General features: G+C 47.1%; 1 protein-coding gene across 1 annotated transcript in view; it reads left to right on the top strand.

Annotated features, from left to right (window-relative positions):
- Nucleotides 1-267: 267 nt before the first annotated feature.
- The window catches only part of TNFAIP6 (TNF alpha induced protein 6), a 212,086-nt gene continuing 197,512 nt past the window's right edge, over nucleotides 268-14,841 (top strand). Inside the window, exon 1 of the mRNA XM_086957242.1 lies at nucleotides 268-460. Coding sequence (XP_086813368.1) covers nucleotides 367-460 — 94 coding nt within the window. The 5' untranslated portion in view covers nucleotides 268-366. The remainder of the gene's footprint in view (nucleotides 461-14,841) is intronic.

The raw sequence follows: 14,841 nt of genomic DNA, 5'->3' as shown, positions 1-14,841 counted from the left end.
GTGAAAATGGGGCAATTAGCAATTAAAACCGGTGGGTTTTCTACAGAAAAGAAACTGGGAAATATACGTTTCTGAGTACAGAAAATGTTTCCAAAGAATTATGCTGAGACCACCACACCTTCGGATATGTTTAATTCAAGAGATGACGTCGAGTCTCATTCTCATAGTCACCGCATAGTTGGGAAATGTTACAGCTGCAGCACAATTGGATCAGCCTTACTGACATCACTCCTGGAAAGGAAAAAAAAACCTTAAATGAGCTGAGGGCCAGATGTGGGAGAAGAATTTAGGCAGCCACTGAGAGCTTTACTACTGAAGCCCCTCTTCACGAGTCCCTCCTGAGCGCTGCAGGCTTCCAGCCGCACAATGATGCTCTTCGTGTACTCCCTGGTCGGGCAGTGGGCTCTGGCCGCGGGGTGGGGCTACAAGGACGGAGTGCTGCGGAACTCCATATGGCTCGGTAAGCGTTTTATTTTACAGACATGAGGAAATGTCCCCTTATCAGCAGACCCTAAACAGAATGAACTCAGACAACGGCGGGCGAGCATGGTACAGGGAAATACGGTGGCTGTCAGGTCATAGTAAAATAATATGGGTTTAATTCGAATATTTTATTTTCACAACGCGAACTCAAAATTGTTTCACAACGCGAACTCAAAATTGTTTCATTTTGCTGTACAGTTTTCGGGTTTCTTTCGATTGATGGGTGGGTCAAGAAAACGTTACCAAAGTTATTATGTTTTCTCTTTGCGCAGATCCCCTTTGTTATTTAATGCCAGGTTGTATATTTGGATTGAGAAAATAAAGTGCGTGGGCAGCGGGATAGTACGCAAAGCACTTTCTTTCTATTTTCTGTGTGTGGAGTTATCTTGACCTGCTCTTTGAAGACTGGTCTGGCAAGGCAAGAGGGGCAGCCCAAAACAGACGTCCTGGAAGAATTAGCTCTCCCTGTACTTTTAAGGCATGTCTGAGCACTGGCTTCAGTCATAAAACAGGAGCATCTAAGCAGACAGAATTAAAGTGACTACGTCCACCCTTATGCGTAACGTGCAACTAATTAACGTATGACGCAAAAGGCCTCTTTTTACAGTAGCTAGTAATGGGGGAGGCTAGGCAGTTTCATGAATGGTAAGGGCAATGGTGCAATCAGATCAACTGATTGAGCCAAGATCACACAATTTAATAGGGTCCAAGACTGGCGCGCCTCTGTCCTGGCTGCTCCCCGCACCCAACTCTTTCATAGATGAATGCCCTGTTTGTATTTTTTTTTACTGCGATTTGTGTGGAAAGTGCCTTGCTCCCACGTTGCAAGTTCTTTAAAATTGCCCTAAAAGTGATGTTTCAAGTGCCAAGGGGTAGAAGAGTGAGTGAGTCTGGCGATAGTGGGCGTTAACGAGATTCAGCTGCTGCTTGCGTCAACGCATCTATTTCACTGGCAACCTGCTGCGGTGTCACGTGACAAGAATTCTGCTTGTTTCTTCCGTGTTTGGTGGTAATTTTACAACCATCCAAGAGTTTTGTACTACTGAATTTATATAGATATCACTATTTCTGCACATGGCCATTTTCCAAGCATTGCTCATGTTGACTGCTAATACTAAGCCATTTGTACATCTGGAATCTGACTTTCATAAGAAGATACTTTAAGAACAGGGAGTTCCCTCTGGCACGTGAACACTGAGACCATCTGTGCATTAAGTGAGACAGGACTGTAAGTGCACCCTCCTCTCGCCTGTTTGCTTTGAAAGTGCTTGGTATTTTTTTTACATAAATAATGAGGCATGATTAAAACAAAGTACAGATGTAGACTCCAAGACTAGCAGACGACGGGACTAGAAAAGCTGCAATCAGACCTCTTTGCGGGGGAGCGGAAAAGGCATACTTCAGGCTTGTTTCTACAAAGAGTGTACCGCAGTGTGTACGTCTCATCTGTCCCCACCTTAATTTATGGCCAAATATGTGAAAAGCCAATGCATCAATGTGTATGATGTACAAGGCCTGTAGCGCAGCAGCGTTTGTATATGTTCGACTGTACATTGTACAAAGTGTACAGATTCGTTTATTGACGCATACCGAAATGAAACACATAAGGCAACAATTATGCTCGGCACCCCACAAAACCGCTGATTTTCAAGAAAATGCAGTCAAAAGACTTGCTTTCTCATTGTGTAGTGAAATACACGGGGCCTTATTTACAAGGAATTACCGCAGGGCAGTGCCGCAAGCCATTTGGCTGCGTCACGCTGTGTTAATTCCATAGCAAAGGGATGCGTCATATCTACAACAATATGGCAGATTCCTTTGCTCTCCCCTGCGTTGGTGCACAATTAGCTGCTATGCGCCGACGCAGGCACCCTTGCACCATGGTGCAAAGATGCCTGCGTCACGAGGATGATTTTTTTTGTGCAGAAAGGCACACCTTCCTGCTCAAAAAACAATCACAGAATGCATCATGCATAGAAAGAGGAAAAAATGAAGAGATTCTTTGCACCTCCCTACGCCGCCCCTGCGGAGGCGTAGCAATCTGACGCATTTACGATTTCTTGTAAATCTGGAAATGTGGCAGAAGCAATGGATGTTGCATGGGAATACCCACAGCAACACCCATGGCACGTCCCTTTCACGCAAAGTGTTGTGTGTAAAGGAGCCATATTTACAAGGACATGAAAAGCCAAGCAGGCTTCATCTGCCACGTGAAAGGAGGCATAATCTTGCTATATTTTTCCAAATATACAAGTTGTTTGAGGCTTCTGCGAAGGTAGCAAACTGGAATAATGTGCAGCCCGTAGAACGTGGCCAGTCTGATCCCCGAGTAGTCACAAAAAGCATTTTCCTGATCAGAAATACGTGATAATTGAGCAGCAGCTGCTGGAATAAGGAATAAGGTGCAGCCCATAAAACGTGACCGGTCTGATCGCTGAGTAGTCACTTGAAGCGTTCTCCCAATCTGTGATGTGCAGTAATTGAGCAGCAGCTGCTGCTCAATGACTGCATGTCTCTGATCAGAAAAATGCTTCTTACGATTACTCTGGGATCAGACTGGCCACGTTTTATGGGCTGCACCTTATTCCTTATTCCAGCAGCTGCTGCTCAATTACCACGTATCTCTGATCGGGAAAACACTTTGCAGAATCCTCCAACAACTTGTATCTTAGTAAAACATATGGCAAGATTATGCCTCCTTTGATGTGGAAAATGATGCTACCAATCTAAAGTAACTTACTCTGCAAGTATAGTACAACAGTGAATATTGTTACATTGGCCTGCCAAGACCCCCATATAAAAGTGCATCCCAGTGGTCCTTACGTTAATGGATGAGACCACCTCCAATACTCAGCCATCCCCAGGTTTATTACAGTCCTGATGAGACTCTCAGGGTTTATTAAATTGGGTCGCCAACACCAAATCCCTTGCCTACTACAGTAATCTGTGAAATTACATGTAACAGAATACCTGCCTACAGCCTGTAACACTGTGTGATAACAACTCACTGATAAAGGCCTAGTGGCTTTAACAAATGTTTCTCATAATGAATTAACTACGCTTACTGCCTTGGAGATAACTTTTCACAATAAGCAGATAATAACAGGCCTTCTGTTTTGATTATAAGCTTCTGATAAGCAACCATCAGGCACACAGTCATAAAATTACAAAGGTATACAAAATCACAGTTGCTAATCAAAATACTCTTTCTCCAAAACGTTCCTAACAAGTATTCTCACAGAGCATATCTTTTATAACCACCAGTTGTCACGGCGGTAACCAACACCAAAACCCCTACCTTCTACAGTAATATGTGAGATTCCGTGTAACAACATTCCTCTCTGCAGGCATTCTTTCAGAGTAATAGCATCCACCCTTAAATGTACTGATGTTAACACATGCTTTTCACAATAAATACGCCAGGCCTACTGCTGTTATAATTTGTTGCCTGTATTGCCATTGACCATAACTGAAACCTCTAATCGGAAGTCGGCAAAACTTTACCCTGACCCGTTTTCTCTTTTGCTCTAAGCTGAGTTGTAATTATAGGTATTTTTTTGCCTTGCATTGTTTTTGCACATTCTTAGGATCATGCACATGTGTTCCCTAAGTTCGAAGTCTGCTCAGTCTTTTGATAGCCAAATGCGTTTTCCTTGCTTGATGGCTAATTTGTAATAGCTATAAATAACATGTGATCCATATGGTGATAAACTGCAAGATCTGTAAAGATATCTCCAAATATGCACCACCAAGAATTTGTTTTTAGGGAGGTGCCATTTCTTGCCAGAATAAGTAGGGAAACAACCTTTACAACGCAACCAATACATTGCACTACACTAATAACGCAGGCATTACATCTCAACATCCTTTACAACGCATGACACTACAATGAAGGCATTACAATGCATACCATTACAACGCATGACACTACATTGCATGTCACTACAACGCAAGCATTACAACGCATACCATTTCAATGCATACCATTGGAGTTAGAATAGTAATTTTTAACCCCTACACTATCCAACACTTACCCCACTGTTGCACCCCCCGGGAGTTAGAATAGTAATTTTTACCTCTATACTATCCAATACTTACCTTAAATGCAATGAAATGGTATGTGTTGTAATGGTATGCGTTGTAAAGGTAGTATGCGATGTAATCGAATGCGTTATAAAGGTCGTTTTTTAAAATGCGATGTAGTGTCATGCAATGTAATGGAATGTGTTGTAGTGGATGTTGCGATGTAAAAACTGCGTTGTAAGTGCATGTGTTGTAAATGTATGCGTTGTAACGTCATACATTCAAATAAGTAATGCAGGGTACCTACTAGGGTCACTCCAAGCTTAGAGCAATATGAAACAAAGAGAGCAGCCTTAAGGGTTCTAGATTGCTTGAAAATATGTAATTCTAAAGGCACTTGGGCTTGCTGGGAACTATCAAAAAGTTTAAAAAGAAGTCTATAGAAGTTGCATTGTGCTATGCCAACTGTGTTGACAACGCCCCAGAGAAAGTCCATAGGTCACGTGTGAAGGGAGACATCATTTTACTCCTTACTACACAAAGAATCTTGTTCAGAGTCATGCCTGATAACATGTTAATTAGCTCAAAAAATGTAGCTGGAAGGGAATGAGGCTGTAGTTTTCTTGGGCAGTAGATACAATGTAGTACTTCCACGTTCGTCTAACCATAAGTCCAGTTATTTGTACCCATCAATTTGTTCAATTTTAGTGTTATCTATTTGCCATTGCCCTTTTCTGTATCTTCCAGCCAAAGACCACCACTTTTGTTTTTTCTTTAAGAATTATTTATTTATTTGCGCAATACTCTTTTACAATGGTTAGTGCTCTCTGAAGCAGAACACAATGAGAAAAGTCCCACTTGTCCTGTGTTTCTTCATGAGTGCCGAATGTATGCTTATGGTTCTGCCACCCTCAGAAAAAAAATACTTCTACTCAATATCAAGCATAGTTTGTTCTTTCTTTTATTTTAATGTGTCTCTTCTTGATATCACCAAAGAACACATTCAACTCTAGTTCATAATTACTTTCACATAATTTGAACATATTATTACATAGGTTGCTTTGATGAAACACTGTACATTTGGCACAAAAAACATTAAAATTGAAGATAACCCCCACACGACATCCACTCGCTCTTACACACTACCAGAATCACAACCTGTCATACCCTCTATATACACCGACCCAGCCACTCTTCACATACACAAAAAACAACAGGGAAACAGATGTGATTTTAGCCATTGTAGTGTGAGTTGGAGTCTCTCTCAAAGGATGGTTGATGCAAGTTTTGATGTGGGAACTATTTTCATCCAGCCACATTCTTCAGGACCACACTACACTACATTTTACTTCAAGAGGTTGTCAGTAGGGGAATCTATAGACAATATACAAAGATGGGCAGTCAGAACCATTATATTACAAGGAATAAATCCTTAAAGAACAAAAAAGAACTTCAATTATGAGGAACCATTGCTCTGGATTCAGCTCCAAGTAGACTACAAGCATTTGCAATGAAATAGGTCTCACACTCACACAAGTTTGAGCTATTGCCATTGTAAATAACAATGCCTTTTATTTATGTTTTGGGTTTTAAAACATGAATAAAAGGCATTGTCATTTAGAACACTAACAGCTTAAACTCTCGCAAATACGAGACTTATTGCATTGCAATAAAGGGCCTTCTCAACCGCTTGTTAGATTGTACATATCAGAGGAAGAGACCGGCCTACAACGTCTTCAAAGTAGTGATAAATAGTGCAGTGAAGAATATGTGTAAGTGTCGTAGATTACACAGACACAAAGTGTGAAGTGAGAGTTACATATGATCCAAGCTATAAACACTAATAAAGCGCTCCAACACCTTTCGCACTGTGATTACTCTGTAGCAGCTCAGGAGGAAGAGCGGAAGGGGTGGTTATTTCCTGCCCTCTCCGTGATTTGAGTGTGCAGTTTGGCATTGCGTCCTGTCATTGCTATCTTTGGGCTAATAAACACTCCAGGTGTAGTAGGGCCCTGGCTTCACCTCCAGGTGCAGAGTGGGCTGTGCTTTATGGCACGCTTGGAGGGAGGGAGGGATGGTCTCGGCTGCAGCTCTGGCCTATGACAGTGCCCCTGCTATTATTAGTGAGTGAAAGGAGCTGAGATGGTGGTGGGTGTTTTGGTGGTGGTGGTGGTATTAGTGGTGGTGGTATTGGTGGTGGTGGTACTGGTAGTGGTACTGGTGGTAGTACTGGTACTGGTGGTAGTGATACTGGTGTTACTGGTTCTGGTGGTGGTGGTATTTGTGGTGGTGGTGGTATTGGTGGTGGTACTGGTGGTATTTGTGGTGGTACTGGTACATGTGGTGTTGGTGGTGGTACTGGTGGTATTGGTGGTGGTACTGGTGGTATTGGTGGTGGTACCAGGGTATTGGTGGTGGTACTGGTGATATTGGTGGTACTGGTACTGGTGGTATTGGTGGTGGTGGTACTGGTGGTACTGGTACTGGTGGTACTGGTACTGGTAGTACTGGTACTGGTGGTGGTGGTGGTACTGGTGGTGGCACTGGTGGTTGTGGTACTGGTGGTGGTAGTGGTACTGGTACTGGCAGTGGTGTTACTGCACTGGTTCTGGCACTGATGGCGGTGGTACTGGTGGTGGTACTGGTGGTTGTGGTGGTACTGGTGGTGGTAGCACTGGTGGTGGTGGTGGTACTGGTGTTGGTAGTGGTGGGGGAACTGGTGGTGGTGGTACTGGTGGTGGTTGTACTGGTGGGACTGATGGTGGTGGTGGTACTGGTGCTGATGGTGGTACTGGTGGGACTGGTGGTGGTGGTGGTACTGGTGGTGATGGTGGGACTGGCGGTGGTATTACTGGTGGTGGTAGTGCTGATGGTGGTGGTACTGGTGGTACTGTTTGTGGTTTTTACTAGTGGTGGTGGTGGTACTGTTGGTGGTGGTGGTACTGGTAGTGTTACTGGTGGTGGTGGTACTGGTGGTGGTAGTACTGGTTGTGGTGATACTGGTAGTGGTGCTGGTGATGGTAGTACCAGTGGTGGTAGTAGTACTGGGGATGGTAATACTGGTGCTGGTGGTACTGGTACTGGTGGTGGTACTGGTGTTTGTACTGGTGGTGGTGGTGGTTGTACTGGTACTTGTGGTGGTGTAACAGGTGGTGGTACTGGTGGTGGTGGTACTAGTGGTGGTTTTACTGGTGGTACTGGTGGTGGTGGTGGTACTGGTGGTGATGGTGGTACTGGTGGTGGTGGTACTGGTGGGACTGTTTGTGGTTTTTACTAGTGGTGGTGGTGGTGGTACTGGTAGTGGTACTGGTGGTGGTGGTGGTGGTACTGGTGGTGGTGGTACTGGTGGTACTGTTTGTGGTTTTTACTAGTGGTGGTGGTGGTGGTACTGTTGGTGGTGGTACTGGTAGTGGTACTGGTGGTGGTGGTGGTACTGGTGGTGGTAGTACTGGTTGTGGTGATACTGGGGGTGGTACTGGTGATGGTAGTACCAGTGGTGGTAGTACTAGGGATGGTAGTACTGGTGCTGGTGGTACTGGTACTAGTGGTGGTGCTGGTGGTGGTGGTGGTGGTGGTGCTGGTGGTGGTTGTACTGGTACTTATGGTGGCGATACTGGTGGTGGTGGTACTGCTGGTGGTGGTACTGGTGGTGGTACTACTGGTGGTGGTGGTGGTACTGGTGGAACGGGTGGTAGTAGTAATACTGGTGGTGGTACTGGTGGTGGTAATGGTAGTGGTGGTACTGGTGGTGGTGGTACTGATAGTGGTGGTACTGGTGGTGGTACTACTGCTACTGGTGGTGGTGGTGATGGTACTGGGAGTGGTGGTGGTAGTGGTGGTGGCACTGGTGGTGGTGGTGGTATTGGTGGTGGTGATACTGGTGGTGGTGGTACAGGGGGTGGTGTTGGTACTGGTAGTGGTGGGGGTGGGGTGGTAATGGTAGTGGTGGTATTGGTAGTAGTGGTAGTGGTGGTGGTGCTGGTAGTGGTGGTGGTACTGGTGGTGGTGGTACTGGTAGTGGTGGTATTGGTAGTGGTGGTGGTACTGGTGGTGGTACTGGTACTGGTGGCGGTGGTACTGGTGGTACTGGTAGTGGTGGTAGTAGTGGTGGTATTGGTGGTGGTACTGGTGGTATTGGTGGTGGTACTGGTACTGGTGGTATTGGTGATGGTAATGGTGGTATTGGTGGTGGTACTGGTGGTATTGGTGGTACTGGTGGTGGTGGTGGTACTGGTACTGGTGGTGATGGTGGTACCGGTGGTTGTGGTACTGTGGTGGTGGTACAGGTCGTGGTGGTACTGAATATACTGGTACTGGTGGTGGTGGTACTGATGGTACTGGTACTGGTGGTGGTACTGATACTGGTGGTGGCACTGGGGGTGGTACTGGTGGTGGTGACACTGGTACTGGTATTGGTGGTGGTACTGGTGGTGGTCTTGTCTGAACAAAGGTGTGCGGCCACTATTAAAGCGGAAGCGCAGAATGGTGTATATATACATAGCTAGCTTCCTACACATACTTCATAGTAGGTCAATAGAATCCCAAAATTAGTAAATTCAAATATTCTGGTCCTATTTAAACTAACTAATATTGGGATTCTATTGGCCTATCATGAAATGCGAGAGATTTATATGACAAGTATCCATAAGTATACTTGGACAAGGAATTGTTATTTTGGTCCTGTGAGCCTCTATAACTATTGGGCCCGATTCATAGAACTAACTTAAGACAAAATCCTAAACTTACTACCATTTTCGTATTCAAAGAAAGCATTTACTCATTTTGGTATTCACAGAAGACACTTACTCATTTCGGTATTCACAGAAGTTAGGAGTCCTGACTCCTAAATGCCTTCTGTGAATACCGAAAGTCCTAAAGTTAGGATTTTTCTCAAATTAGTAGTAGTAAAATTAGGACTCCTAACTTTAGGACTCCTAAATGCCTTCTGTGAATACCGAAAGTCTCAAAAGTAGGATTTTTCTCAGTTTAGTAGTAGTAAAGTTGAGAAAAATCCTAATTTTAAGACTTTCGGTATCCACAGAAGGCATTTAGGAGTCCGAAAGTTAGGAGTCCTAACTTTACTACTACTAAATTGAGAAAAATCCCAATTTTAAGGCTTTCGGTATTCACAGCAGGCATTTAGGAGTTCTAAAGTAAGGAGTCCTAACTTTACTACTACTAAACTGAAAAAAACCCTAATTTTAAGACTTTCGGTATTCACAGACGGCATTTTGGGTGGTAGTGTATGAATTTTCTCAGTACGAGTGTGTTTCTATACAAGTTGTGTCTTGATTATGTTTATATTCTATTCTAGTGCTTTAAATTGGGGCAAGATATTCCACCCTATAATTGAATCAGGCAGGTTCATTTTTCGTTTCTATTGTGATTTTCATACTTCTGTTTTCCCTGCATTTGTATGGATTTGACATGGGGCCCTTTTCTTTTATCAGAGCAAACATTTTCACCAGTATTGACAGAGTGTAATATAATGCTTAAGCGTTCTGCTAGGTTGATCAGTGTTAGAACCGGCGGTCTCTAGTTGGCAGAGGTATGTACTTCTGACAAATAGGGACCCTCCTTTTCCAGTCAGGGCAAGGGGATCACACCCTTCGATAACCACTGCTCACCCCCTTGGTAGCTTGGCAGAGCAGAACAGGCCTATCTCAGAGGCTGTGCGTTAAGCAATTATGACCATATACAGTAATACAGTGAATACGCTACAAATGGACACGACACCGTAGTATTATAAAAATAAGTATTTTTATATAAGGCTTAGCACAAGACCAAAATAACGGCAAAACTGTACACAATCGGAATAAATACGTTTAGGAAGGAAAAAGGGATAGTTCCAAGGTAGTTTCTTCTGTAGCACAAAAGTCTTTTAGTATCAAGCAAATCTTCTTCTTGGAAACACAGTTCTTAGCAACAGGGTAACTCACACGGGAGCTACACAACGCCGGGGCAAAGATAATCCACAGGTTCGGCGTCGACCGCGAGGAGCGCTACGTCGGGCCTGGAGTCACACGGACCCCCAACAACACAGTACCTTAGGAAAATGTAGCACACGATGACCAGCGGCGTCGAGCAATCCGGCGTCGCGTCTTCGGTGTCGATCCGGCCTCAGCAGGCGTTGTCGATGATGCAGTTGCACAGAGTGAGCAGCGCTCACGGCGTCGAAGGGCACACGGTTGATGCGATCAGCAGCGGGGCAGACACGAGGTCCTCTGGAGTTAGAGCCGTACTCCCACTCACTGGCGTTGCTGCTGGCGTCGGTCGGGCCCAGCGTCCGATCGTCGTGTTTGCTGGTCCTTTCAGAGGTGCTGGATTCACACTTCCAGCAAATAGCACTTTTAGCAGATGAAGTCCTTTAGCCCTGTGACTTCAGCAGGAGACTGGCACTCTTCCAGTCCTTGGAGATTTTCTTAGCAAGCGTGAGAGTACACACACAGTTCCTCTCTCCTGGTTCCTTGGCAAAAATAAAGAAGCACTGCAGGATTCCCCCAACAACAGCACACTGGCAGAAGGGGTAGGCAGTCCTTTAGATCAGCAGGCTTCTTGTCCTTGGTTACAGGGTTCCTTGTCAGAAGTGATCTGATTTCCTAGTTCAGGGGTCCTCCTCTTATACCCCTTTTCGTCTTTGATCCCTTTGTCTATGCCGGGGATTTTCCAACATCCTGGGTCTGTGGTGGGTGGAGCTAGGCGGTCACACCTGGCCTATTCATTGAGCCGGGCCGGGTCCTCAGACGCCCCGCAGGAGGTGGAGCCAGCATTGACACTGGCAGGAGCAGAGCTATCGCCCTCCTGGCAGGAGGTGGGGCTAGGATCGTCCATGGCAGGTACAGAGCCATCAGTCGCTTGGCAGGAGGTGGAGCCAGCATTGTATCAGGCAAGGCAGGCTATCAACAGCTACTCTCCCCCTACTCTCAACGTAAATGTCCCACTCATCCCACACTGACTCATCCAGACCTCTTGGAGCCACCCAGCTCCTGTCACACACACGTAAGACCAGCAGAGACCAGATATGGTTAGACAAGAAAATAGACACTTTCTAAAAGTGCTATTTTCGAACCCAGAGTCCAAAAACCATCCATACCAACGGATGCGTAATTGAACCCCGAGTTCAGGGATACCAAACTCGACATTGCACCATGCTCCCCGAGCCAGCTAGGATTATAGCGTTAATAATCCCGGCGGCCCATTCTATCCAACGGAGAGCAGGCTACCTCGCAATAGTGAAGCCCTAAGATGGCGGCACTTCACTATCAGGACATGCCAACTTGGTCAGGCTTGTCCTACCTTACACTTACAATGCACCCTGCCCATGGGCCTACCATAGGGGTGACTAACATGAAGTTAAGGGAAGGTTGGGGGGCTGGCAAGTAGGTATACTTGCGCAGCCTGCGTGACAGTACAAGACTGTACGTGGGTCTCGCAATGACCGACCCGTAGACATTCTTTTACAAGGCCGCTCCTGTGGGTGGCACAACACGTGCTGCAAGCCCACGAGCGGTATTTGCATTTACAAGCCCCGGCACTCCTGGTGCACTCGACTAGGGACTGACAGTAAACCAAATAAGCCAAACATGGATACAATAGACACATCATTTGAACATCGGGAGCACTTGCGCTATGGCACTGATCAGCAGTGACACGGCGCCCAAAGCATATACCAGCAAAACATCGTAAAACAGTAGAGGCAAACAGAAAAAATGGAGGAGAGACTCAAGCCAATGATGTCAGGTCTAACACGTGTCCCCTCCAGCTGAAATGTGGGGAGAACTACCCTTAACCTAGGGAGTCCTCATCACTAAGGCGGAAAAATCTGGACAGACCATCAGCATTGGCGTGATCTGTACCAGGGCGGTGTTCCACCGTAAAGTCCATCCCCTGTAGAGCAATGGACCACCTCAACAGTTTGGGATTCTCACCCCTCATTTGCATCAACCATCTGAGGGGCCTGTGGTCTGTCTGAACCCGGAAGTGAGTCCCAAACAGGTAGGGTCTTAGCTTCTTCAGCGCCCAGACCACAGCAAATGCTTCTCTCTCTATCGCACTCCACCTCGTTTCCCTGGGAAGTAACCTCCTACTGATGAAGGCTACAGGCAAGTCTCGGCCCTCTTCATTCACCTGAGCTAGAACAGCCCCCACGCCATGCTCTGAAGCGTCCGTCTGAACAATGAATTCTTTCGAAAAATCGGGTGCTTGGAGTATAGGTGCCGTGCACATTGCAGCTTTCAGGGTGTCAAAGGCCGTTTGACAGGCATCAGTCCAGATCACGTTTCGTGGCTGCTTCCTGGAAGTCAGCGAAGTCAAGGGGTGCACAATGTTGCCGTAATCCTTGACAAACCTCCTGTAATAACCCGTGAGTCCTAAGAAGGCTCTCACCTGTGTTTGGGTTTTGGGCGGTGCCCAAGCCAGGATGGTATCAATCTTGGGTTGCAGGGGGGCCACCTTACCGCTCCCTACTTGGTGCCCCAAGTACACCACAGAACCCTGCCCAATCTGGCACTTACTGGCTTTGATTGTGAGGCCTGCTCCGCGCAGGGCCAACAACACTTCCTGGAGGTGGCGCAAGTGTTCCTCCCAGCTGGCGCTGAACACTGCGATGTCGTCCAGGTAGGCGGCGCTGAATTCCTCCAGTCCAGCCAAGACCTGGTTGACCAACCTCTGGAAGGTGGCAGGGGCATTCTTCATCCCAAAGGGCATCACCCGGAACTGGTATAGCCCATCTGGTGTGGAGAACGCTGACCTCTCTTTTGCCCCATCAGTCAAGGCGATCTGCCAGTACCCAGACGTTAAATCGAACGTACTAAGGTACCGGGCAGCCCCCAACCGATCGATGAGCTCATCAGCTCTGGGGATGGGGTGCGCGTCAGTCCTCGTGACTGAATTGAGCCCTCGGTAGTCCACGCAGAACCGGAGTTCCGGTGAAGCACCAGGCGCTGCAGCCTTCGGGACCAAGACCACTGGGCTGGCCCAAGGACTGCTAGAGGACTCAATCACCCCTAACGCGAACATTTTGGAGACCTCCTCCTTAATGTACGCTCGGACCTTGTCAGTCACCCTGTAAGCCTTGTGCTTCACAGGAGGGCTGTCTCCGGTGTCAACGTCATGGACACACCAATGCGTGACACCCGGAACCAAGGAAAACAGATCCGGGAATTGTCCCAACAGTTGGCGACAATCCTGTTTCTGCTCAAGGGTCAGTGTGTCAGAGAGGACCACACCATCCACTGGCCCGTCTTGCTCTTTAGCATACAGGAGGTCAGGAAGAGGCTCACTCTCCTCCTCCGTCCCATCATCTGTAGCTAGGAGCATGCCCACTTCGGACCTTTCTAAGTGGGGCTTCAAACGGTTGACATGCAGGACCCGCAAGGGGTTCCTGGGAGATTTCAAGTCCACCAAGTAGGTGACATCGCTCTTCTTCTCCACAACCTTAAACGGTCCAGTCCACCTGTCCTTGAGCGCACAAGGTTCCACAGGGGACATGACCCACACTTCCTGACCAGGCTGAAGCTCTACCAGAGTGGCATTCCGGTCGTACCATCGCTTCATCTCCTCCTGGCTGGCCTCCAGATTTGCCTGAGCAAGTTCTCTGAAGCGCCGAGTCTGGTTCCGAAAGGCCAGCATGTAGCTGTATACATCCTGGGGAGGTTTCCTGGGAGATTGCTCCCAGCCTTCCTTGACCAGACTCAAAGGTCCTCTTACCGGGTGACCGTATAAGAGCTCAAAGGGGCTGAATCCTAGAGACTTCTGCGGCACCTCACGGTAAGCAAACAACAGGCATGGCAAGAGGACGTCCCATTTCCGCCTCATTGGTTCTTCAAGACCCATAATCATGCCTTTCAGGGTCCGGTTGAATCTCTCAACCAGCCCGTTTCCTTGAGGGTGGTAAGGAGTGGTGAACTTGTAGGTTACCCCACACTCCTTCCACAGAGACTTCATATAGTTCGAAATGAAGTTGGTGCCTCGGTCGGACACCACCTCTCTGGGGAACCCCATCCGGGAGAAAACACCCATCAGTGCCCGTCCCACCACGGGGGCCGTCACTGTCCTGAGAGGGATGGCTTCCGGGTACCTTGTGGCATGGTCCACCAAGACCAGGATGAACCTGTTGCCCAGGGCTGTCTTGGGGTCCAGGGGCCCAACAATGTCAATACCCACCCGGTCAAAGGGGGTGCTGACCACTGGAAAAGGTTGGAGGGGAGCCTTCTGCTTCCTTCCGCTTTTCCCACTTGCCTGGCAAGTGCGACAAGTCTTGCAATGGATGTCTACATCCCTACGCATCTGAGGCCAATAAAAATGGGTGACAAGCCTGTCATAGGTCTTGTCCTG

Source organism: Lissotriton vulgaris, chromosome 2_1 (genome assembly GCF_964263255.1).
Source record: "Lissotriton vulgaris chromosome 2_1, aLisVul1.2, whole genome shotgun sequence".
NCBI classification, from domain to species: domain Eukaryota; kingdom Metazoa; phylum Chordata; class Amphibia; order Caudata; family Salamandridae; genus Lissotriton; species Lissotriton vulgaris.
This window is presented reverse-complemented; position numbering and strand designations above follow the sequence as displayed.